Source organism: Acomys russatus, chromosome 15 (genome assembly GCF_903995435.1).
Source record: "Acomys russatus chromosome 15, mAcoRus1.1, whole genome shotgun sequence".
NCBI lineage: Eukaryota > Metazoa > Chordata > Mammalia > Rodentia > Muridae > Acomys > Acomys russatus.
The window spans coordinates 17,959,267-17,986,088 of NC_067151.1; the positions used below are offsets into that span (position 1 = coordinate 17,959,267).

The 26,822-nt window shown below is 43.0% G+C and overlaps 1 protein-coding gene across 1 annotated transcript in view; it reads left to right on the forward strand.

Annotated features, from left to right (window-relative positions):
* Fat4 (FAT atypical cadherin 4) overlaps positions 1 to 26,822 on the forward strand; it is a 135,581-nt gene that overhangs the window by 37,803 nt on the left and 70,956 nt on the right. The window contains exon 2 of the mRNA XM_051157088.1: positions 22,703 to 22,834. Coding sequence (XP_051013045.1) covers positions 22,703 to 22,834 — 132 coding nt within the window. The remainder of the gene's footprint in view (positions 1 to 22,702; positions 22,835 to 26,822) is intronic.

Below are 26,822 nucleotides of genomic sequence, written 5' to 3' on the forward strand. Positions count from 1 at the left end.
TATTTGTTTATGCTGTTTGTGGGTTGTAAAGTAAGTTCATGAATTTCAGTGGATCCTATACAACTCAAATGAAAAGGTGATTTGGGGGCTAGAAGGATGGCTCAGTAGATAAGAGCAGTCACTCGCCTTGAAGAGCGCCTAGGGTTGGTTCCCAACATCCCACAGAGGCTCACAACTACCTGTAACTCTGGTTTTAGAGGCTCAAATGGTCTCTTCTGGCCTCTACAGGCAGCTGCATGCTTGTGGTGACATGCATATGTGCAGACATACACATGTCTTTTAGCGTAGGTGACTAGAATAGATACTATAAAAAGTAGGATGCAATTGAGCCATAGGGTATTCTAATAATTTGGTCAAATGTCAAGCATATTATATTGATATTATTTGGGTAAATAGGAATGCATGTGTATCATTGACTCTACGGACAACCATAGATAGACATCAAATATAGCAATTATATTGCACAGTGGTCTGAAAGATGCTGTGATAGCTGCAGGGCAGACATCTACTAATCAGTAAATAGCACAACTTGAGAGATAGTGGGATGACCTGATACCTACAGGAGTTCTGTGCTGGGCATTCATGAATCTGACACCATGGGATTAGATTTTCTGTGGACTTAACTATGTCTATGCTTTTTTTTTTATTTTATTTCATCAGAAAAGCCTTGTTAAGAATGACTAAAATGCCGGGCGTGGTGGTGCACGCCTTTAATCCCAGCACTCGGGAGGCAGAGGCGGGCAGATCGCTGTGAGTTCGAGGCCAGCCTGGTCTACAAAGTGAGTCCAGGATGGCCAAGGCTACACAGAGAAACCCTGTCTCAAAAAACCAAAAAAAAAAAAAAAAAAAAACCCAAAAAAAAAAAGACTAAAATAAGAGGTATTCATAAAATACCAGCACACTTTTTTTATGAGTGAAACTGAGCCTACTTATGCTCAACTATAAATAACTGTGTCTCTCAGAATGGGTAACCAAAAATAATGATTAAGAACATCTCATCAGTCCCAAGATCACAGACTAAAGTGCCAAGATCGTTTCCAGAGAATGAAAATTTCTGAATAAGCTATTCTTGTTTTGTGATGAGTTTAGACAAATGTTCAGCCTCTTGGTCCAGAGTCAAATTGTCATCTGTTCCCTCATACTGATAAGGTTCAAATGAGCAGAGCTTAGAGCAGATGTGTCTTTTTAAAAAATATTTTTATTGAATGCCTATGATTTACACATCTTGCAACAAAACCCCTCTCCTCCCCCCAGTAAAATAAAACAAACAAACAAACAAACAAAAAATCTTGTCACAGAAGCTGTAGTGTATCACACAATATAGCCTTTTGTCCACATATGTTTACTTTCAAATGTTCATTGCTATGAGTCATGGGTCTGGTTTGAGGCCGACACTATCGTTACCAGATCCTCACCGGGACTGTTGTTGGATATCCTGTTGTTGCTGTGTGTCAAGGAGATTCTTAGTCTTTGAATCTGCAGGTCTGGCCCCTTCATGTGTTTCAGCAGGTCATACATGGGGTAGATGTTAGGGCGAAGTCCATTCAGAGCCATGGAGCAGGGCCCACTCCCTTGTCCTCAGGGCAGGGTCTGCTCCCTTGCTCCCATGTCATCATGGTAGGGCTAGCTTCTCTGCTCCCATGTACTCAGTGCAGGGCCTGCTCTCTGGGTTCCTTGTCATCATGGCAGGGCTGGCTAACCCACTCCCCTGTCCTCAGGGCAAGGATGGCTTACCTGCTCCTGTGTCCTCAGGGCAGGGCCTGCTCTCCTATCACCATGCCATCAGGGCAAGACCGGCTCACCCACTCCCATGTCCTTAGGGCTGGGGCCAGTTCTCCTACTTCCGTGTCCTCATGGCAGGGCCAGCTCTCCTGCTCCCATGACCTCAGGGCAGAGCCAGCTCTCCTGCTCCCATGACCTCAGGGCAGGGCCATCTCTACTGCTTCTGCATCCTCAAGGCAGGGCCAGCTCTCATGCTCCCATGTCCCCAGGGCTGGCTCACTGAGCAGATGTGTCTTAACCCAGACAATATGTAGAAGTTTTGGCCCTAACAGCACCAACAGCAGAATTTTGATGATAGTTATTTTATTAATGTATTCAGAATATTAGCTAAATGGGCCCTAACTAGCTGAGGTTCCCCACCTCAGGTGTCTTGACAGCATTGATCTCTCCAGCATAGATGTTGTAGATGCCATTTGGACCATTCTCCAATAGGAATTTTGATCCTTTTCCTAAAGGGAAAGAAAAATAGTTTCTTTCCTTACTGTAGCTCAGATTTGAAGCCCTTGTGGTATGTTTGATGTGAGGGTTTGTGCAAACACTCAGCGCAGGGTGGTCAGCACTGATTGTGGAAGATCCCATTCACTCTGAGGGTCCACATCGAGTCCTCTCTGCCCATTGTATCTCAATGGCATAATGGCCGCTTCTGCGGGAAACACCTCACAATTTCACAGGGTTCTAGAAGATTCCCTTAATCTTTGGTGTCAGTTTCTGCTGCAATCACTTAACAGTTACATAAATCTAACGAGCCTTTTTTTTCTAAGTTAAGGGATACAGGTGTGGCAGAAAATCTACCATTATAGTGTGTAAGAAAAGGCATGACACTATGCATTGACTTGCTCACCCTTTATAAAGAGAATTTGTGTTTAGTTTGAATTCTGTCCTTATCAACAACTGAGGCATGCTGCCTTTCATGCTGTGAGAGGTGTGAGCTTCTGTTACCCTTCATCCTCATAGCACTAAGAACAAGGCTGAGTGTGCTCTCTGCATCCCATGTTCTAGCCATCACAGACCCTCACATGTCTACTGTACCAAGATGACTAAGTCTCACCCCGGAGCCACCTAGAAACTAAAGTGCCCCTGTTGCAGATTGACTACTATTAGCCTTGCTATTGGAGCTGGACTCACATGTTCATGAGATAATAGATCATATGCATCCTTTGAAGCTTTCACCATTACACACCAAAGTACACTGTGGGAATACATCAAATCTTCAAAGAATAAAAAAATGAAAATCATTCTATAAAGGGAATGATTAAAACAGCAAGGAAAATGGAAAGTTTACTCAGTTTTGTAAATATAATTTTGTAAGTAAAAATAAGATTAACAAAATAAGTATTATGTACAAAATATTACATATAAAAGCATTTCACCTTGCAGTTCACGCCCTGGATAACTGCACGAGATTTAAGTGCAATTTAGCACTGAATGGTCATGTGGAAGGTAGAAGTGAAATCATCAAAATTCTAAATATTTAACTTAAAAACAAGCATAACAGAAACTGCACAGATGGCCATGCAGCACTTCCTGCAGTATGTCCTGCATGCAGTGTGATGGCACAGATAGCCATGGGGTCTTTTCTGTAGTCTGTCCTGTACACAGTGTGATAGCACAGATGGCACATGGCATTTTCTGCAGTCTGTGCTGCACACAGTGTGACAACACAGATGGCCATGCAGTATTTTTTTATAGTCTGTCCTGCACACAGTGTTCTCCATACTCCTAGGCTTTCTATTCTACCCATTTCACTAGAAAGAAGCAAGTGAAAGTCTGGAGAAGAAAATTCAGCCAGAGTTCCTGAGGCCATGTGTGAACCTCTGGTCAGCTTGCTCACTGAGCACTCCTCAGTCCTAATGGGTAGTACTGTCTTCCCCATACACAATGTACCTGTTAACAGAGCCCTAAGTTAGCCATGTGTGCTAAAGGCAAGCTACTCCCAGGCATCTCTGCTCAAGGACTTTTATATGTACACAAATGTGCACAGATGCATGTATACATAGGCACTTCAAATGTGAATCTTCAATTGCAAACAGCCTCCCAGACAAGTGATTAGGTGATATAAGGTCTATGAGGCAGCCAGGTGTGGTGGCGCACACCTGTAATCTCAGCACTCTGGGAAGCAGAGGCAGGCAGATTGCTGTGAGTTTGAGGCCAGCCTGGTCTACAAAGCGAGTCCAGGACAGCCAAGGCTACACAGAAAAACCTTGTCTCGAAAAACCAAAAACCAACCAACAAACCAAACTAAAAGATTTATAATGCTTAAGAACGCAGCTTACTTACTATTGTACTAAAGAGATAGATCAGCAGTTAAAATCACTGACTATTTTTCCAAAGGATCTGAGTTCAATTATCAGCACCCAATTGGTTGTTCATTACTGTCTATAACTCCAGTTCCAAGAAATCTGATGTCCTCTTCTGACCACTGAAGGCATAGTCATGCACACGCATACATACATACACACAGGCAAAGCACACATCCAAATAAAAACACTTTTAAAATGCTAAAAAAGTATTTAAGTATCTCCAACTCCCATTTGAAAAATATTTTTTATCAGTGTTTAACAGTCTTTTGTTTGTTTTGTTTTGTTTTTGTGGTGCTGGGAATCAAACTCAAAGTGTTTTTTTGCCAGGCAAGCACTCCATCACTGCGCTGCTGCATCTTCAGCCCTTTACATTTTCCTTCAAACAAAAAACATGAACCTTCCTTTTGGGATGAATACAGCCTCAAACGAAGATGCATCACAGGGAGGATTGAGAGACAGGAGAGTAAAGGTCACAGAAAATCATGCTCGATTAAAATCCACAATGAAATATTACACCAGCATTCAGGTGATGAGGCCTCTGTGTATTTGTCTATCTGTATGTTTGTGTTTGTTGTTTTGTTTTCTTTCATGTTCAAGTATGTGGAGGCCACAGGTTGATAACCAGTGTCTCCCTCAGTCTTCGTTCACATCACATTTTTTTTGAGTCGGGGTGTCTCTGTGTGTAGCCCTGGGGCTGTCCTTGAACTCACAAAGATCAGCTTGCCTTTGCCTCCCAGGGTGCTGGGATTATAGGCGTGTGCCACCGTGTCTTGCTAAAGAGAGCATCACCTCTTCCTCTCCCCCAGACAGGGCTTCTCTATGAATTATTGCTGGCTGTCCTGAAACTCTCATTGTAGACCAGGCTGACCTTGAACTCACAGGATCCTCCTGCTTCTGCCTCCTGAGTGCTGGGACTAAAGGCTTGCGCTACCACGCCAGGTTTATGTTACTTTTTGAGACAGAATCTGTCTCTCACTGGCCTGGAACTCCCTGGGGAACAGGCTAGTCCTGCTGACCAGAGAGCCGTAGGGATCCTCGCCAGCACTGACTCATGTGGATGCTGGAGATGAGGCTCAGGTCCCCATATGTAGGCGGCAAGGACTTTACTCACTGAGCCCCAGCCTGCCTGATCATTTCCTTTTGCTTATGGGTTCCAACCTGGAGCTCCAAAATCAGGCCCATTATTCTCCCTCTCAAAGCACCAGCGCCCCTCGGGTGGAGAGCTGGCTCTTCACTGGAGTGCTCGCTCCAGCATTCCCTGGGGGGACGGCTGTCTCCCTGCTGGAGGACTGTCTTCCACATCACCTCAGCACAGGTGTGTTCAGGTCCTACCGTTTGCCTTCCATCCCAGCATTCTCTTGGTCTCTGTGTCACCAGGTCTTGTCTGTTGTTCATCCTGGATATTCTCAGATCTCAAGCTTTCCCAGTCTTCTCCTTGACCACCCGTGGCTCCAGCTCTCCCACGGCCCCAGGACTTCCCACCTTCCTCGGTGGGTTCCGAGGCACCATGTCTGCTTTACATCCCACTTCCCATAATCCACTCTGCGTGATGGCGGCAAGTCAGTCAACGCCCCCTGAGCCTCTGCTCCTCCTCCAGGATCTGGACTGGAGAGCTTCCCACCGACTCGGGAGAGATGAAAAGCCATGTAGTGACCTCGGTGCCTTATCAAGGAAATTGGCACACACGTTAGCTGTTCATACTTTTTTCTCAGTACAACACACTTTGATGTCCTGACGTCTCACCTAAGTAATGAATTGAAGAGCCCCAATAGATCAGACTTGGCCTGTCCAAGGACTCAAGAGCTAGCACCCATCCTCGTCCTCGGAGAGCTCACAGTCTTGTATGGGAAGATGACCAAGTAGGGCTCATCACAGGGTCCCTGGGCCGTTTGCACGGCATAGGGGCATGGGCACTTCAGTTAGTCCTTGTTTGTCAGGTGTTGGAGGGAAATCAAGTATGGCGAACGTGTCTCTGTTCTTTTGGGTTTCTACCCGTTCTTAACCAAGCGTGTAGGGAAGTTTCACACAGGAAGCTGCTCAGGGCGGTGGAATCACAAAAGCCGGAAGCCCAGGGGAAGGAGAGGAATGGGCCTGACAACGTCCTCTGAGGAACGGCGTGGGCCAGTTAACACTGGACAGTCAGCAGGACGGCTCTTTCAACAGTCAGGAGAGGCTGGCGAAATACAAAGTCGTCAAGTAGCTAGGAAAGATGGGGTGCACTTGGAGATGTGGGTAGCTCCTGGCAGGCTCGCTCAGTACCTGCTAAGGAACTAAAGAGACTGCTTCTGAGGACAGATAACTCGACAGTTACTTTAAGATCTTCTGGTTTTGTTGTTGTTGTTGTTTTGGTTTAAATTTAAGTTATTGCTAGCTACAGAAGCTATTCAGAGAAAGGGCAACTCATTGTATTGGCAGGAAACATACGCTCTGACATGCCTGGCTCTTCCTCCTGTACCGTCATAGATGGTATATGTGTGTGTGTGTGTGTGTGTGTGTGTGTGTGTGTGTGTGTGTGTATGAGTTGAGATGTGCAGACAGAAGGTTTTCCATGTAGAAAAGTGACTCTTTTAATCTTTCATTCTGTTGTGCCCCTCAATCACTTTAGCCACAAGTGGACATATAATTTCCAGAGACGACTCTTCATTTGATAATTGGAGAATATGCATGATGCTTCCTAAAATGTACAAATGCAGACCTGGCCAGAGGTTTTATTGAGTTAGGAAGGGGGCTGACTGAGACACAAGTCCAGCACTGCCAATCCCATGGATGAGTACAGAATGGATCTACTGGCAAATTATTCAAACTCACTATCTATAGAGAATTTATTAGACGCTTCGAATTAAACAACTGTCAAGTGAAAGGATAAATATTAGAGGTCATCCTTAAACATGCCACGTTCTGGAGGGATCCAGCTGTGGCAATATCCTCAACAGGAGAGAGAACCATTGTGTAGCTTGGCATACATGAGTAGATTATGTTGTGAAGCCCTCATAGGTCAATAGGAAAAATATTATTGTCCAATTAGGAAAAATGAATTTCTATTTTAGTTCTAAATATAAGGAAATGACACTGAAACCCTCAGAGCAGAGTAGCCCTGGGTGCTGTACACACACAGCTGCGCAGTTTGATGGGAATCAGCAAGCTCTCCTACAGATGTAATTTGTGCAGCTAGGCAGTGCAGCTCAATGGCTGAGAGGAAGCAGTGTTATCGCAGAAGACCAGAGCCTGGTCCCTAACACCCACCCTGGGTGATGTTCAATCCTCTGCATCTCCATCCTCAGGGTATTTGACACCCTCTTCAGTCTTCTAGGGGCACCATCACTCACATGCACAGGCAGAAACAACACACACACACACACACACACACACACACACACACACCTAAAAATCTCTTTGTTTATTGGACATAGTCTCAGATATAATGAAGCATTAGACTGCTAATCAGAGAGCCACGTGTATGCATGCATGTGTGCGTGCGTGTGTGTGTGTGCGCGTGTGTGTGTGTGTGTGTGTGTGTGTGTGTGTGTGTGTGTGTGTAACCACCTTAGATAGACAGGCATTATAGACAAGAGTGGAAAGGTACTTTCATACCTAATGGTACGGAACTACCTAGCCTCATAGGGCCTGTGCTTTGCCTGCTTCTGTTTCATAGGACTTTACTTGTAAGTCATTTCGTATTGGATACTATCTTAGAAATTACTCTTTTGGAGGCAGGGTCATGTGCTAAGCATTTGCAGGTAGACACTTTGGTAAGGAATGGGTGGATCCTGATGTAGCTTTTTACCTTGTAGAAGAACTTGGCCTGCCTCTTGTGTAGGACTGTATGGGGCTGGGAAGGTGAGGGTGGTTTGGTGCAAGTCTGGGGAGGTGAGGCTGGGCTAGTACAGGGCAAGTTCCTGGGGACCAGGGATGTGATTTGGAAGACCATTCACTCCAGTGCCATTTTGTGGTTAGTTATCTCAATTTTTAATGTCAGTGGTTAAGAGGGAGGCGCCACAGCATTGAACAGTCTATGCTGTTCAAATATGAAAAAGACAAAAAGACAACAGAACTGCAAACTGAAGAGATATTTTAGAACAGAATTGAGATGGAGCCAATGAGACTGACTTGGTGGAGTCTTTGGAGAGACGCCAGGGAGCCTGTGATATTTCCCTAGTGTGCACACATACATACGCGCACACACACACACACACATGTGCACACTCGCATGTGCATGCACATGCATACACATACACACACACACACACAGTTGAATGAAAATTAACTCTTTCCATTGAAATTGAATTTGAGACTTTCTTGATTTTGAAACTCAAAACTGAGTGCAAATTAAGAATGTTTAAAGTAAGATTAAAAATATAACATACACCCACTTGACTTTTGGCAAGGCCTCACATCTCTCTAACATCAAGATAGGAAGATATCCAAAGCTTTTTTTCCCCCCTTTTTAAAGGAAAAATTGGATCATAGCCAAATGCCTGCTGAGGAATTCTTAGGAGAATTTCTGGAAACTATAGTTATTAAGGTAATCATATTCTCCATGCTTTCATGGCCCCAAATATTACTGGAGTGGTTTTAAAGTCTCATTTATTTGTGTGTTGTTCATCTTTTAGACTTCGGTGGTCTTATTTCATTTTGGCAAGGTGACAGGAAAATATTGTGCTTGGCACTGAAGAGCCTTCAATTTCTTTGCAAATAAATGCGCCAAGGAAGAGGTATTTTGTGCAGCTTTAGCTAGTTTTTTTTTTTTTTTTTTTAGTGTTTTCTGAGTATGTCTCTTTGTGTTAGACAAACCTATACTACACTTTTGCTTTTCCACCAAACTTGAACACGTCAGAACAAGTGATACATGTGTGTGTTATGGTTAGAACGCACAAGTGAGGTGAGAGTTCAGGTAAACCAGCAGTGTCCTAATCCCACTTTAACTTTAAATCTTTTCTCTTTTGTTGACCTTGTGTCTCATGTAGCCTAGGCTGGCCTCAAACTTGCTATATAGCTCAGGATGATCTTGAACCTTTAGCCTTCCAATGCCAGCTAGGTTTGCTGGCAAGTACCACTACAATGTTTACTGTTTAGAATTGTTTCAGCACAGTTGTCTAAGTGTGAAGGAACCACTGCAGTCAGCAACGGCCAAGAGGAAACAAAGGCTCCCAACTTTTCTGCAGCAATTTTCATGTCTCATTCATTCATTCACTCACTCACTCATTCATTCATTCATTCTTTAACATGAATGATGGAAATGTACCATGGAACTTTAAAAATTTTCTGATAATATACACATAACCTACACTTTGCATTTTGCCAAATTCCAAATGTAGTGTTCAGCCGCTTTCAGGACCTTCATTGCTGTGCAGTGTCTGAGGGATTTTGGCTTCTGACACTGAGTCCTGACACCCACTGGACAGTAACCTCCTCTGATGAATTGCATTTCAGGAGATTGACATTTTTGGTGACAGGCACAAGGAGGGTGGTGTTCTAATGCATCCTTAGTCACTGGGCCATGCCACTTGAATCGTATCTTGCAGCAAATATCAGCTTGGCTTCTCTTTAAGGCTGAATAGTATGTATTATCCTATTATTTAAAAATATTTTATTTAATTTTAATTTATGTGCATTTCTGTGAGGGTGTCAGATCTTGGAGTTACAGACAGTTGTGAGCTGCCACGTGGTTGCTGGGAATTGAACCTTGGTGCTTTGTCAGAGCAGGCAGTGCTCTTAACCACTGAGCCATCTCTCCAGCCCTGTATTATATTATTGTCATATGCACAGCAATCTTGTTTAGCCAGAATAGACAATCTGGGTCCTGTTTCTTTTTGCTCTTGTGGGCCTCAAGCTTTGACAAATATGACTTGAAAACAATGCAGGTCTGAGGTGACAGGGCCACAGCAGATTTAGAAGCAGGACCATGAGTGTTGGTTTTGTGAGCAGTAGGCCAAATCCTTTATGATATACATTTCTATTCTGTATGGCAGAGATGAAATTTCATTTTACCATTGTATTTTTTTTTTTTTTTTTGCCATTGAACACTTACCAGTCTCATTATATTCAAGATGTATCTGTGTCTCTTTCTACTTTGTTTGTACTACATTCATATAAGGAGACTGTGCCACAGCAAAGCAAGATGGTCACATAGGTAAACTGTGCTTAAGTTTGTGGCAAGGCCATTCCCACAAAATTCCTTCTGTGCATTCAGAGCATGGAAGGTCTTTCTGTCCTTTGGAACCTTCTCCAACTTACTGTTTCAGTGTGCTGAACTCTTCATTGTTGTGTGCCCCCACTTTAGTCAAGTACATTTATTATTATTTTGAATTATGAATGGGATATTCTTAATTTCTTGCTCTAGGGATACATGCTTGGTACAAATGAAGACCACTGTTGTTTTTTAAATAATGATTTGCATTGTGCAATGCTATTGCTAAGTGTTTATTGCAGTAGATTCTATAGGGCCTTTTAAGCACAGAATCAGGGCATGAGTACATAGGGATGGCTTGATTCGTCCTTTTCTATTTGTATTCTTTTTGTGTCTTTCTCTTGCCTAGCTGATACAGCTGGGGCTTTGAGCCTTTTACTGAATAAGAGCAGGGAGAGTGGGCACCCTAGTCAGCTTCCTGATTTTGGAGGAAATGCATAAAAGTATAACTGACAGTGAAAGTGTATAACCCTGCTTGCAGCTTCCCAGCTTCAGAATTTCTGTTCTAATGGCACAGAATTCACTGAGATGCACAGAGTTTGGTGCAGGACACATGACTGAGTAGTGACCTTTACCTGTTGTTTGGTATTTTTATTTGGGAGATCATTACAATAACGGTATTTTCAGTCAATCAGTCAAAAACAAAATTAAAAAAATACTGCCCAGCACTGAGTAACATACAAGATTATTCTTACTTTTACAGTCCTGGAATCCAGGAGCGTTGCACAGCCCAGCGGGCGATGTGAGAGAGTGCACCATGAAGGGAGGGTGATGTAGAGTAAGATGAACCAATTTTACATACTTCTGATAAGCATCTGAGCTGCCTTCTGGATTCCAGCCATGTGGAGCTGTCTAACACCCAAGGCAATCTGATGGACTCTCATTTTCTCTCTGCGATGTTGTAAGAGCATCTAGTCTAAGGAAGTGTGCATTTGTGGAAGGCACATCTCCTTGCAGCTGAATAAAATTCCATGGTGCAGCACATTTTTTGTGATCTACTCATCCATTGATGGGCATCTAGGCTATTTGCATTTCTGGACTATTGTTAATAGAGCCACAGTGAACAGAAATGTATAAGAGGGACAGGTACCACTTTGTGTATATGCCTACGAGTGGAATAGCTGACTCATATGGAGGATCTATTTCTAGCTTTGCGGGGAACCTCTACACTGACTTCCATAGTGGCTGCATCAGCCAAATTCCTACCATCATCTCCTTTCCGCACATCCTGCACAGCATTTGCTGCCATTTGTTTACTTGATGCTATCCACTCTGACTGGGGTTAAATGGACTCTCGGGAAGTTTCAACTTGCATTTCCCTGGGTAATGGTGTTGATGGTATTTTAAAATGTCTATTAGATACTCAATTTTCTTCCTTTGAAAACTATCTGTTCAGTCCCATGGCCCGGTTTTCAAAATTGTGTTGTTTCTTTCCCTACTTTGTAGGTTTTTTTTCTAAGCTTGGCCAGCAGTTTCATTTGCTCTACAAAGACTGCTTACTTTTGTGTGACCCACTTGTCGATTGTTGCTTGTCTCTCCTGAGTTGTTGGAACCTAATTCAGAGCATCCTAGTCTGCGCCTGTACTTTCAACCACATCCCCCACTTTCCCCTCTAGCAATTTCAGCTTCTCAAGTCTGATTCTGATCCATTTGGCTCTCTGATCCCTTTGGAGTTGATTTGTAAGCACAATGAAAGATAAGGATGTAGTTTCATTCTATGAATTCATTCAGGATTTCAAGCATTTGTTGAAGATGCTATCTTTCTTCCATTGTGGATTTTTGCCAGATGTCTAAAAACTCGGGTGAGTGTAGATGTGTGGCCTTGTGTCCTGGTTCCCTATTCGATTCCATGATTAGTGGGTGTGTTATTGTGCCAGGACCATGCTGTGTTTGCTACAGTGGCTCTGCAATGTAAATTGTCATCAGCTGTGCTGACACCACCAGCAGTGTCCCTTTCGCCTATGATTGATTTCCTTACTTGAGGTCTCCTCTGTTTCCATATGACTTTAAGGATTTTTTTCTATTTCTGTAAAGAATGTCACTGGAAATTTGATCAGGACTGTTGCATGGAATCTGCAGATTGTGTTGGGTGAGATGAGAACTTTCAGGATTTTGATTTGTCTAATCCATGAGTGTGAGTGGCCTTTCAGGCTTCAATTCATTTGTTCAATGTGTTATAGATTTTGTTATTCACTCCCTTGGTTAGGTTTATCGCACTGTAGTTTATCCTTTTCCTTTGAGGCTTTGATGAATGGGATCCTTTACCTGATTTACATTCGAAGTTTTAGATCTTACAGCAGGGTTTTTATTCATTTGGAGTTAGTTTTTGTTTAGCATGGGAGATGGGGAAATCTAGTTTCATTTCTCTAGTCATGGAAGTCCAATTTTCCTGCCACCATTTGTTGACGAGGCTGTCATTTCCAGTGTGTGTTTTAACACTTTTGAGTCCTCGTCCTTCCTGTAGAAATTGATGTATCAGTTGCTTTTATGGTAAACATCAATGATGTTCACTGTGTTACCCTAGAGTTTGCACTGGCTGCCTCTCCATCCACTGCTGCCACACGGAGTACCCAGGACAGATAGGACTGTGGGGAATGAGGTGGCAAGTTATGCCACAGAGCAGTTTACTAATAAGCTCAGAGCAGTAAAGCATGTCTACAGTACCTGGCATACCTCAGGTCGGAAGCCACTGGCTTTTTTCTCTTTATTGTGTGTTCTCAACCATTGCTTAGCACATCGAAATTTCTGGAGGTAACTCAGGAACTGCCTTCCTTCTGTTCCCTGAGCATGTATTCTCTTTTGCCTTAGTGTTGTTTCTTAATGAGGAGCCCCTGTACATCATAGGCTGACAGGAGCAGCTGCAGGCAGTTGAGCAGTTGCAGGTAGGGATGCTATGGGCTAAGATTCAGGCAGGACGCTCTGACTGGGGATACAGATTTCTCATCTCTCACATCTCCACTGAAAATGCACATCCATTTTCTGGTGCCAGAAGGCTAACAAAGCCATGAGGTTCTAGGACATTTCAAGTTTTTCCATTTGTGACTGCCCTACCATTCAAAGGGAGTGTGATAGATGAGCTAGTCACGAGGCATTTGGTGAACTACTGATGTTAGTGGGAGACAGTCATCTATGGAGAGGAATAAAGAACTGGGGCCAACTCACCAACCAACCAACCAATCAGCCTATCACCACAACTTCTGCCTTTAATATAAGTCTGAGATTTCTGATTTTCACTTGTGTGTGTGTGTGTGTGTGTGTGTGTGTGTGTGTGTGTAGAGGCGAGAGGCCAGTCTAGAGTGTTGTTCATTGTGTACCATCCGCCTTTTCCTTTTTTTTTTTTTTTTTTTTTTTGACAGTCTCTCTCTGGCTGGACTCACCACATAGGCTAGCCTCACTGGCCAGCAAACCACAGGGGATCTTCTGTTTCTGCTTCACAAACTGTAGCATCACAGGCAAGCACCGGGATGCCAGGCTTTCTTTTGCAAAGGCTCTGGGGCTGGACCTTCAGTTCTCATGCTCTCGGAGCAAGTCCCTCACAGGCCAAGCTGTCTTCCAGCCCTTTTGAAGTCTGAGTAGACACTGTCTCTATTTCATGGCATCTAGCACCCACTAAACAAGGAAAAATTGCGTTCACTAATTGCCACATTTTCACTTGTTGCTTTTTATAAATTTCCCCTCTACTATGTGTCTCTCTTACTCAGACCAACATCTACCAGAAAAAGCATTCTGGGATGCCTGTGCAGGGTGTTTGTTTTAAAGAAACACAAAAAATTTCCTGAACCTCCACTTGAAAACCACACATCTTTTAATTCCATCTTTTACTCTGCGTACACTTGAGGGCATCTGTAAGAATCTGGGCAAATGTAGAATTAGGCAGTTCTGATTTCAGGCAAAGTTGACATGGTTATGTATGGCAGCTTTAGAAGAATTCCTTATTTGGTTCTGACTTGAACAATATTGAATGCGCCATGGCTCCAGCTTCTTGTTATGTCACCACCACACACTTAGCGAGCCACGGAAAGCACGCTGCCTCCAGAATGGGCTTAACTGCTTTGTGCCTGCACCCCTGGCCACCCTCATCAGCGCTGGCTCACCTCCAAACCTGCCTGTTACACACAAGTATTTCTTGCCTATGAGAAATGCATCAAAATTCCAAGAACATATGCTGCTGACTGCAGGGAGAGTTTTAGTGGCGAGAGATTAGCATAATGGCTTTGGTTTGAGAAATTTAATTGGGCATGGTCACATCCGTGTTGTGTATATGAGTAACAAGCTGTGCCTTGAAGCACTTTATGTGATTTTCAATTTGCTTTTAGAAGTGAAACTAAAGGCTCGAAAATGCACATGCTTCCTTCTCGCCTAATAGTCAGCAATAATGAAACCAGAGCAATCCATCTTTGTATGGAGTTATGCACAGGTGCCTGTGTATACATGTAATTGCATTTAACCTGGACAAAGTTTCAAAGACTGACATGCTTAGTAACTTAGTATTCCCCGAAGTAACTAAACCCTAAATTAATTTTTTATTAAGTCTTATCTCTTTTGAATTATACTTCTTTTACGAAAGCGTTTCCCATAAAATGCATACATGCAATCACAGCTATTATTCATTTTCTAGTAGAAGTATTATGCCATTTTCATTTGTATATGCATACGTGTGTGTGCTATGTGCAAGTGTGTGTAGGTGTGTGTGTGCAGGTATATGTAATATGTGTGTGCTACGTGAAAGTATGTGTGCAGTTGTGTGTGTGTGCAGGTGTGTTTTTGTGTGTATAGAGGTGTGTGTGTGTGTGTGTGTGTGTGTGTGTGTGTGCGTGCACGCACACGCGCACCTGCCCATATGTACCAGACGGCAATCTTGGATGTTATGCCTCAGAACTTATTTTTTTTTTTTTTATAATAAAAGATTTTTACTTAAGACAGGGTCTCTGGCTGGGACTGCCAGGGAGCCAGCTGTCTCTGTCTTGCCATAGCTGAAGTTACAAGTACCCACCACCTTGCCGAGGTTTTTCACATAGGTCCTGGAGATTGAAGTCAGGGCTTCATGCTTATGAAAAAACGTTTAGCAATGGAGTCATCTCCTCAGTCCCTCAGGATTTTCTTTTAGATGGCTGGTTTAAGATAGATCTTGCTCTCAAGCCTATGCTAAGATCAGCTTTCTGGGCAGCCACTTGCCTAGGCCTTTCAAATGTGGGAATTATTGTTGTGGACACCGGGCTTTCTTTTAGGTCTCAAGTGGGCAAAGACATACCTGAGAGATGGAGCGCTGGCTCAGCAGGTATGAGCGCTCACCGGGGCTTGTACAGAGGACCCGGATTTGGTGACCAGCAACCACGTGACAGCTTATAGCTTTTGGAAATCCTGTTTCAGGGGATCCAACACCCTTTCCTGGCCCCCTTGGGCACCAGACATGCACAAAGCTCACAGACATACATGCAGACATACACTTGAGGGGAAAGGCAAATGAAGTAAGTCCTTAATAAGCCTAAATATACAGATTTACTCTTAGGTCACCCCTGAGACTTTGGTAGTTTCAATATCTGCAGCAGATTTGGGTTCTCAAGAGTGTGGGGTTCACCAAGGCAGGACATACTTTTCAGTTCCCCTGGCTTTCCTAATAGCTCACACACAGCCCTCGCCAGGCTCTCATGGAGCGGGATATGAAGTCTGTCCTCCAAAGTCCGATTTCTCCCACCAGGATTCCAGGTTCTCGGTCCCAGTCAGTCATGCAGAAGAGACATACACTCTTGTCACCACAGACTGTGGAATTGGGTCGGTTCTATGCGATAAATAAACAAAATGCCTGAGTGTATTGCTCATAGGCTGAGCATGGCCCGTGAGTCTCCACAGTCCAAATGCCGCGGTCCTGACATTTGGGCATTTAAGCGTAAGCTGTTCCTTGTTAAGACCTCCTCATAACTAAAACGTGAGTCACTCGCGAACTGTAATAGATGTTGGCTCTGCAGCATGAGGAACCGCTCAGAACACAGGGAAAGCTTCACCCAGACTCATGGCAACAGAGCTCCCCAGTGGTCACCCCAAATAGGGAAAGGAGTGTGGGACAAAATGAAAGCAGCTGGGCGGATCCTGGCACCATCCTCGCCTGCAGCGTCATTTTTCCTTTTAAGAAATGAAAGTGCCTAGTGCCCAAAGCCACACAGTACAGTGTAAACAGGGGTTGCACTTTCATTATACTGATGACCAGACTTAAGTCTCTCTTTGAGATTTTCAACTGGGGTCGGCCATGTGGTCTACTGATGAAGATATAGTTCATCTACAATCATAACACCAAAACAAAACTAAAGCAGAATGCCAGAGTTCTGGCCAATAATCAATTAGCACTTGGGTGGAGGGTTATCACAGCAAATGTAGACTTTCATGTAAATTTAATAAATAAAGATTTGCTCCCAGGAGCTCCCATAGCATAATCAGTGAGCCAATCCTATTGAGTGAAATAAGTCGCATAGTGTCTGGCTCTAGCCAGAGTAGACACTAGCACTTTTAAATCTAAATTTGATCATCTATCCAGAGCGATGAGTCTAGTGAGTCACCCCACTGTCTCTGTAATAAGCTCTGCTCTCTGCTTTCCTGGGTAGATGGTCAGCTTCCATGTTTTGGCAAGCCTGGGCTTTCTGAACAGCTGAGCGCAGGCATTTTGGGAAATGTAAAATCCACATGACACCTCAGGTCAAGCAGGAAAGGTGGTGCCTTCCTCTTCAGGGCTAAAGGAAGCAACGGATCAGACACGGGGACTGAATAGGTCCCGGAGTGGGTTTCAGCTGGACCTCCATAAGGAAGAGAGGTGGGACCGCCATACAGAAGAGGGGATTGGGATCTCTGTGTAGAAAAGGAGGTGGCAGTTTTCCAGCATCTACTTCACCCCGATGAAATAAAAATTATTTTCAGAGTCAGACTACCATATTTTCCTTGATGATTTTCAGGGGTAAGTACCCAGTATACATACCTATGACCTGGGTACCACTGAGCAAAATGTCACTGCAGCAATAACACGATGGCCACTTGTCAGCCATGCATACTGGGGTGGCCCTGTGTTGCTCAGCCTGGCAGCCTCTGCCATGGTACTGGGTCCCACTGAGGATTCCATCTCATTTTACTTTGTTTCTCAAATGAAAACCCTTCTGCACTATCCATAGTGATGCTTGTCTTGAACTCTGCTAAGTTTGAGTCATCATTATGAGCATGATATATTGATATTATCACAGCATAGTTAATGGCACCAAGAAGATGCAAAAGAGCTAGCAGTGCAACAGGATGGTGTGGGTCTAGCTATCGCTATAGGGATGAGTGCTTTCATCAGTGTGGTCCTCATGCTCCAGTAACTGGCCACTGTTGCAAACAAACAAACAAACAAACAAAAAACAGGTTTGCTTTAATGACACATCCTTAAAAGAAAGATTCTGTTTAGGCGTGGATGGTTTGTAAATCTGATCAAGACAGGTTTGTCTTCCCCAAATCTCAGAACATAGAAGTCACTGTTTTGAGTGTTGTTGCTAATGGTTTTGGGAACTGGAGAGTCTCAGTGATAGGCTGAGTGTCCCTAAAATTGTCTCTGACAATCTAAAATTCTTCAACATACGCACAGTGTTTTGAGCATGGATGTGTTGCCACAAATGGAAAATCCCACACTTGCCCCTGGGAAGCAGTGAAGACACAGGCAAACTGAAAATACTTCATAAAATTACCTTCAGCTGTGTGTAGAAGGTACCTATGAAACAAAAGTCAGTGAGGTGTTTAGACTTGAGATTCTTACCTCAAACACATCAATACAATCTTACAAGTATCCCCAAGTCTAGAAGCAGCCAACTACCAGGAAAGCCTGATCCCAAGGTGCTAGGGTAAGCATTGCTCAGTCTCTGCCAACTTCAGCAAGTATGGATCTACGTAGAGACCTCTGATCTATAGCCTTCTGTCACTGAAAGAGATTCATTTAAAGGTGCACCTTTAGGGCAGGGGAGATGTCATACACACACTTTAAAAAACTTTCAAACTGTACTTGTTCATAATCTTGATGGAATCTCTCAATATCCAGAGAGGGAATGCATGTGGACTTGAACTTTTAGTTTTGATGTAATGCTTTTCATAATTTATACAATCCAGATGTCCTCCTATAATGCATGTGGGATTTAACTAAAGTGTCAGTTCCACAAAGATAAAATGGCCAGAATGTTATATTCTATGTTTGCCACTCAGCCAAGTGTTTTTTTGTCCTGACATGGTGTGGCTTGCTTCTTTATAGTTTTTGTACTTTCTATCTCTCCAACTATTTTCCTGTTAGTAATTTCTGAAGCGATTAGAAGAAGCTCATCATTTAAGAAGAAAACATATGTTTATGATTTTTATAATTATACCTGTATCTGCACTACAGCTTTCATGTGTAATATACACTCTAAACTTCCTACTGAATGAGTAATTGAACTTGATGCAACACAAAGACAAACCTATCTCAACATTTTCCAACAAGCCACAACTATTCTAAAAATCAGAAAACTGTGAATAAAAATCCTTTGTCTCCTCTCCTCTCCTCTCCTCTCCTCTCCTCTCCTCTCCTCTCCTCTCCTCTCCTCTCCTCTCCTCTCCTCTCCTCTTGTCTCCCCTCCCTTCCCCTCCCCTTCCCTTGTCTTCCCTCATCTTCTCCTCTCTTCTCTTGTTCTTCCTTCCTCCATTTCTCATCTTTCTTTTCTTCTCTTTCTTAAAACAATAGCTTTTCTAATGACTAGCAGTTTAGCTTTTCCCCCTGCCCAAAGGCTGCTAAACTACCACTCCCACAAACTAGAAGTTGAGAGTAGAAGATTCCTAACATCCAGGCTTGTCTTCAAGATTGCACATTTGATAAGGTTCAAATAAACAGTGTGAAATGTAGACGTAAACCCACTCATTTTTTTTTTTCTTTTTGGCTGAGAAAAAGGCATACTTAAGTTAACAGAGGGACAGAAATTAACTAAGTAGCATATAACATTCTACTCTCCCCATTATTAAAAGAGAGAAAATTAGGGGGAAGCCGGTCATGTGTTCAGGTTTTATAATTTGCACCTGTGACTCTAAGCTGACACCTGCCTTTACAAGGTCATAAAATAAACTTCCTGTATTTCACTAAAACAAAAAACAAACAAAAAAACAAACAAACTAGCATTTCATATATCTCTTCAAACGTTAACTTCTTCAAACATAATTTTCATGTTACTTTTGAATTAGGACATGCTTCATGCGGCAGGTTTCTGTTTTAACACCAAGCGCAGAGGCCGGTGGCCTTGGGCATATCATTGAGCCTGCTCAGCATTCCAGACTCTGCATTTGGCTGAAGAGAATTCAATGGACGCTGGCCCTGCAGCCTAGCATTGTTTTTCTTAGATAAAACACTTGACGTTTCAATGCCTTGGCTCACATTGTCTGTAAAATAAAGGAAGTGGACAGGATGCTCCTTCAGATTTCTTAAATGTTAATACATCTTGCAAACAAGTGGATCTCTGAACTCTCAGTGTGCTGTGCATCCTACAGCCTTACAAGCAGCACAAAACATTTTTTCCCACACATTGAGACACGCTTTGCAAAGGTCAGTGGGAGGCAAAGACTTTAAGTCAGACTTTAAGCTCTTCTTTCACCCTCATACCTTCTATATTTTAATAGCTATGATAAACTAGCTAGCACACACACCACACACATTGTTTTATGCTGTGTATGTGAGCGCGCGCGCGCGCGCGCGTGTGTGTGTGCACGGTGTTTGTGTGTGCGGTGTTTGTGTGTGTGCGTGTGCAGCTTTCAGAGGATCCAGGTGTGACATTGTGAAGGTAACAACCCAGAGCTACAGCCCATATCAGCCACAAGCCATACAGAACAGCGTGTTACTGTAAAACCAGAAGCCATACAGAACCTGTGTGTAACCAACAAATAGTGAGTGGTGTTTGAAAAATAAACCCAAGCGATAAATACATTTTCACACATGCACAAATTATCCTCTTCTGGAATCTGGACTGCTTTGCCTGTGATATACACACTCACACCAACATTTATCATCCAGCCTGTGGAGTCTATGAGTGCTTGGCCTGTGTTAGCCACAAACATCATAGAAGAAAATACGGCAGGGCTCTGTTACTTTAAGTGAAAGGGTAAAATGTGCTTATAGATGTATGTGCAAATTGAAGCATTGGAAACCTACTGTTGACATGCTTTCTTCTCTTAAAAGAAGAGAAGAATTTCTCTCCTAAGCCTGAGGAATCCTTTGAGCTGCCTTCTCACTTTGGGGTGGTTATTTTTCTCAGTACAGAAAGGGCTGTGCTTGGCTCACTGGCTTGGTCCTCAGGTCAACTATTTCTATTCCTTGTCTGGATGGAGACGTAGAATGACTTGTTTTGAAATATCATATAAAACACAGAAATAAACCACTGAAAGTTTAGCAAAGACGTATGAGAGCATAATTAAGACTATAATTTTAAAGACCTCTTTCTGTATAAGTCTGGCCATTTTTTTAGATACAAAGTAATTATTAGTGGTTTATTTGGAATGTTAAAATAGTTCATTAGATTCCTGAGTGAAGAGACTACATGTTGAAAAAGTACTTTCTGTATGTTCACTTAAAGGACAAACCAAAAGTCAATATAGAGGTGAGATCTGCTGCTGGCAGCTACCTGTGCACTAGGTAGCTGCTCTAGGGATTGAGAAGATGTCTTAGTGGGCAGAGCACCTGATGTCCTAGTATGAGGATCCAAGTTCAAATCCCTAGAAGTCATGTAAAGTTCTGTAATCCCAGATTCCATGCAGCTAGATGGGAGGTAGACAGGGTATCTTCTGGGTGAGCTAGCACCTGGAGTATGCAGTGGTGAGTGAAAGATCCTGTCTCAGACAGGATGCAGAGTAAGGCCCAACGCCTGAAGATCTCAGCCATGTGAGCATCTTCATGAAGGTGTGCCTGTCTCTCAAAGATTTCTGACACAGACACCTGATTTTGAGGGAATGAAGCCAAGAAAAAGGAAGTGTTCAGGTTCAGTCAGGCGAGAAGCAGACTCTAACTTGTTTGTAAACCCAGGGCATTTGGAAGTCTGCTCCCACACTGGGTTGCCTCTTCCAGGTGCAGTTAAAGCTGTCTGGGAACTCTGCTTAGAGGGAGGATACCGAGAGCCATCCCAGGTGGGGAGAGAAACTGCAGGCTTCTACTGGCCTCTCCTGCCTTTGCCTGAATGAGCTCCAGCCGTTTGCTGGTGAGCAAATCTCTTCCATTAAGATGGAGAGAGACTTGAAGCAATTATTCAGTATCCAATCCTGTGTTTTTCTTCTTTTATCAATTGTTCATCCACTAATTTATCTAATTTGTATTTCCCCAACATTTCTGGTCAGACAGTGACGTTGAATTCATCTATTGTTCTCTTCCCTTTGAGGAGAATCTATACACTCTGGGTGGCCCCCTCTTTTTTAATTTTTTTACATTTTTTTATTAATTTATTCATATTACATCTCTATTGTTAGCCCTTCCCCTGTTTCCTCCCATTCTTCCCTCCCTCCCACTTTCCCCCTTCTCCCCTCCCCCATGTCTGTGATTGAGGGAGACCTCCTCCCCCTATATATGCTCTTAGAATATCGAGTCTCTGCCCTCCTCTCTTTTTACTCCTCATCTTAACTCCTGGATCTTATAGGGTCTCCACAGTAAAACTATGAACAATGGCTTCTCACGGAATACACTTTTGCTGAATGGCTGGGTTTTCCTCAACTTAATTTGTGATCCTCTCTGAGGAAGCTTTCAGTACACTTGCAGCTGTGTGTTCTCAACTCAGAGCAGAGACACACAGGCAGAAGCTGCTGTTTAGATGTCATAGGTTTGGTAGGAAAGCTAACTCTGGCTAAGACCTTCCAAAGAAAGTGGTTAATGATTGTGATCTGTGGACCATGGTGTCTGAAAGGGAGGTTAGTGCATTTTCGTTACTCTAAATGGGAGTCAAGATGGACAAGCATGTAGTTTTGTGTTCCAAAATTAAGAGGGTGGATGTTACATGGAGAAATTTCAAGTGTTTCTTAAAACAATGTATGAATAATGGCTTTATTTCCCACAGATATTAGTTTCCGTTGTGCAAACACTTTAGGCAAAAACTGGCTGTGCCACCTCACCAGTGTCATCTGTCATCATGGTTGGAAGATGGATGGTTCTTAGTCTTGGGAGACCTTGACTATGGGTTGCAGTGACAACTCTCAGGGGAAAATTTCCAGTCTGAATTCCACTGTGACCATTTAAAGTCATTTGACATCAACAAGCCAGAGTCTATTTCCTCGGTCTAATGTGTTTATATAAATATTTTATACCTGTCCTGCAAGGAACATTGCTTTTGGGGTGGTTTTGATTCCCTTTGGGAAGGACAGTCGCATGGACTCCTGGTCTGCATGTTGTGTTGAGCCCTCATGTATTGTTCTGTTTCCTTTTTCTTTGTAGGTGGAAATAACACTTCAAGATATCAACGACAACCCACCAGTGTTTCCAACAGACACTCTGGACCTTACCGTAGAAGAGAACATTGGAGACGGCTCTAAGATCATGCAGCTGACCGCCATGGATGCTGATGAGGTAGCTCATGCTGTCGGACCCTGACTGTGATGACGTAGACAATAGGGTCTCTACTGTGGTGACGTAGACAATTCCCAGTGGTGCAGGGGCTCTGGTGTGCAGTGGCTAGGGTTACAGGTTCTCTGTTCTTTCCTGGGGTATGCTCAGTCTGCAAAGTGCATGGTTCACAAGCATGAAGACTCAAGCTCAAGGTTTTCACTCTCACAAAAAATCTGGGTACAGTGGTACTAGCTTGTAACCCCAAGACTGGACAGGCTGAGATGAGAGGATCTCTGGGGTGGCCTGTCCAGTCCGTCTGGCCTATATGATGAGCCCTAGGTACCAGTGAGAAACCTTGTCTCAAACAAACAAACAAACAAACAAACAAGGTAGGGCTGCAGAATTGGTTCAGTAGTCAAAAGCAATGGCTGCTCTTGTAGATGATTCAGTTCCCAAAACCCATCTTGGGGTGGCTCACAGCTGCCTGCACCCTCAGTGGATCCAACATATTCTTTGGCCTGTATGGACATTGAACTCATGTGCAGGCACACGCGCGCACACACACACACACACACACAATTAAATATTTAAAAATTTTTAAAATTTTTTTATTAATTTATTCTTGTTACATCTCAATGTTTATCCCATCCCTTGTATCCTCCCATTCTTCCCTCCCCCCCCCCATTTTCCCATTATTCCCCTCCCCTATGACTCTAGCCAATGGTCAGAACATTCTCCACACTTGAGTGGAGAGTGGGATATGACTTTCCCACGTACTCTGTTGCCTCACATTTGACCATGTCCCCTGGAGGGGGAGACCTGGTGGCACTCAGAGGAAGGACAGCAGGTTGCCAAGAAGAGACTTGATACCCTATGAGCATATTTTAAAGTTTTAAACTAAAATTTTTTTAGAAAACCAGGGGGTTGAGTAACCCCTGGGAAACATCTATGTTGACCCCTGACCTCCACCTGTACTCACACACACTTGTACCCACATAAGCCCATACCTATCCCCAACACAAATAAAATAAAAGAATGGGACTAGATAATGTCAGTTAGGAGGCTGTTTTCAGATCATCAATTTACATCTCAGTTGTCTGTCCTTTGCATTTTAGATTTCTGGGCCACATAACTTTTTTTTTTTAATAAAGGCATCTAAAATGTATCTTTGTTTTCACATTTTCATTGTTTATTTTTTCTTCCATAGCATTCAATAATCTGTTTTATTTCATTTGTAATTGGAAAAAACAGATAATTTCAAACTAACAATATTTAAGGTGACCTTAAAATCCTTATTTTTTAAATAATTATATATTTACTTATGTCTATATAAATTAAAATTTGTGTAATATTTATTTAAGGGTGGCATGCAGAAAACTAATGAGTTTTTTCAATTTATTGTAATTAGCAAATTTCATACCTATTGACAAATGTGAAATTTGGACACAATATAGATTATTACCCTCTGTATTTTATTGTAAGTGTAGACACACAATAGCTATGCTATAAATTGTGTGGAGGGTCATATTAGTAATTGACACTACCCACATAAAAGCTCTTTGCTTGTTTTCTCCTTTCCTGAGTGAAAGGCTTAATTAATACTCTGACATTGAAGGGAAAGCCTTCCTAAGCAACCAAGACAGCTTCCCATCAGCCCTCACTCGTGCCCCACACAGAACTGGCTTCCCCTTCAACTCCAGCTATGTCTGAACACCTACTTTTTTTTAAAACTATAATTAAAATGTTTGTAGATGTAGTTATTTAACATTGAATAAGTAAGTATACCAAGGCTGCATGTGGTAACGCACACCTGTAATCTGGGGGCAGAGGCAGGTGGAGCTCTGTGAGTTGGAGGTTGGTCAGGTATACCCAGTGAATGCCAGGCACCAGGACTATACAGTGAGACCCTGTTTGAAAAATATAAATTTAGAAAGGTAAATGAAAAAAAAAAAATAAAGACTAGTCCTAACAGCCAATTAGCCTAGTGAGTTAATTTTGTAAAATTAGTAAAAGGGAAGAGATTGGAACATAAATTTTTAGATGATTATAGTTTTCTTCTAGAAGATATTTTCCCTTGGTGCCTGCCATTTCATTTTGTACAGGGAAATGCCAACACTGGTTCCCAGGTCAGTGAGCACTAGCGGTTGTGAGACTGAACTCCTGTACTGTGGCTTATATGTCACTTCTTTTATGCTTTAGCTTATTAAGCTTATTAGCTTATTAAAGCTCATCACAGACACAACATGTTTAGCTGTATCAATTTATGAAGTTCCATGAACCCCACTTGAGTCTCCTGCAGCTGCTGGAGGCTAACCAGCACTGAATGGCTGTAGTTGCTTCTCAGGAAGAGGCATATAGAACTCCTTTGTTTGAAATGTTTTGTTCTAAGTATTTTAGAAAAATGAAGCAACACTGAGGTTCATTTTAATAAATATTTTATTGTTGTAGATGTTGAGTCTGTAGAATATTATGATTGATAAGGGATTGCTCAACCCAAGTTATAGTGGATTGCAAATGCATTGTAAGTGAGAACTTAATTGTTTTAATCAGCACACAAGTCTAAGAACTGTCCTCTTGGGACTGTTAGATGCATTGTTAACTATTACACTGACTTGTTTGTACTTACACTTCCCTCTCAAGCGCGCATGCGGTTGACATGAGTGCTGTGCTGTGTTGTGTGCGTGGTATGCTCCTCTTGGTTTGCTATGCCTTTGAATGCAGCCTGTACATGGCTCATGCCCAACTGCCTTTATGTTCACCTTTAAGAGATGCTTGCAGTCTCAATGACATTTAAGGAAGGGTGGAATGTGCCTTATCTCTCTAGATATTTACATCCAAATTGGGTTTCATGAAACTTGGATTTGCTTCATTTTTGCTGAGGGCTGGAACCTAGATTTAATACGTAATTAAGCAGACAGGCATGATCATGTACACGCTCCACTTTACAAGGCAAGACACAGAATGTAGAGATGTAGAGTGTGTAAGCCTCCTGTTCAGGGCCAGGCAGGGTGGAGGTGCAAGGGGGAAAGCGGGAACAGAGAGGCAGAGAGGGAGACACATGAGCAAGTTAAGGGAGAGAGAAGAAGACTGGGCTGCCTGCAGGCTGCAAGAGCTGCTTGTGGGGGGGGGGGCAGTTACAGAAAAACAGGGTGTGTCACAACGTCTAAGTCTGTATACCCACCAGAAATCTGAAGCTGCTTTAAGATGGTTCTTCATTTCTCTTTCTTTCTTTCTTTTTTTTTTAATCATGAAGCCCATTGGTATTTTCTCCTCCTTCAGCAGACCTTTTTCTTTTCTTTTCTTTTTTAATTGAAAGATAAAATCATTCATATTACATCTCATTTGCTATCCCATCCCATGCATCCTCCCATTCCTCCCTCCCTCCTGCTTTCACCCCATTCCCCTTCCCTATGACTGTGACTGAGAGGGGGACCTCCTCCCCTTGAATATGATGCTAGGGTATCAAGTCTCTTCTTGGTAGCCTGCTATCCTTCCTTCAAGTGCCATCGGGCCTTCCCATCAAGGGGACATGGCCAAATATGGGGCACCAGAGTTTGTGTGAAAGTCAGTCCCCCGTCTCCACTTAACTGTGGAGAATGTTCTGACCCTTGGCTAGATCTGGGTAGGGATTTGATGATGACTGCACTAATAGGGAGAAGAGATCCCACAGTACAGAGTTGTTCAGCTTTCCTTGTGTGGAACTGGCATTTCTTTGATCCTGTATCGAACAGAATGGACGCACAAGCTCCCTACAGGATTCCAAGATTTGTCTTTTTCCTCTGAGCTGTTTGCGATGGGTTATTAGTATTTTTGATAACCTCTTAGTCTAAGGGCTTTGCTTGCTCAGCTCCTTACCTCTTAGCTGGAGTGGAAACAGCTCACTGGAATGCTTCCTGGGCTTCGGGGCCCTCGCTGTGTTTTTCTTTTTCCTCATCTGCTTTGTCAGAACAGTGTTGAAGTGCAGGGTGCCATTTGTACTCTGCAGCGACCCAGGAAGTTGCTGTGTTAC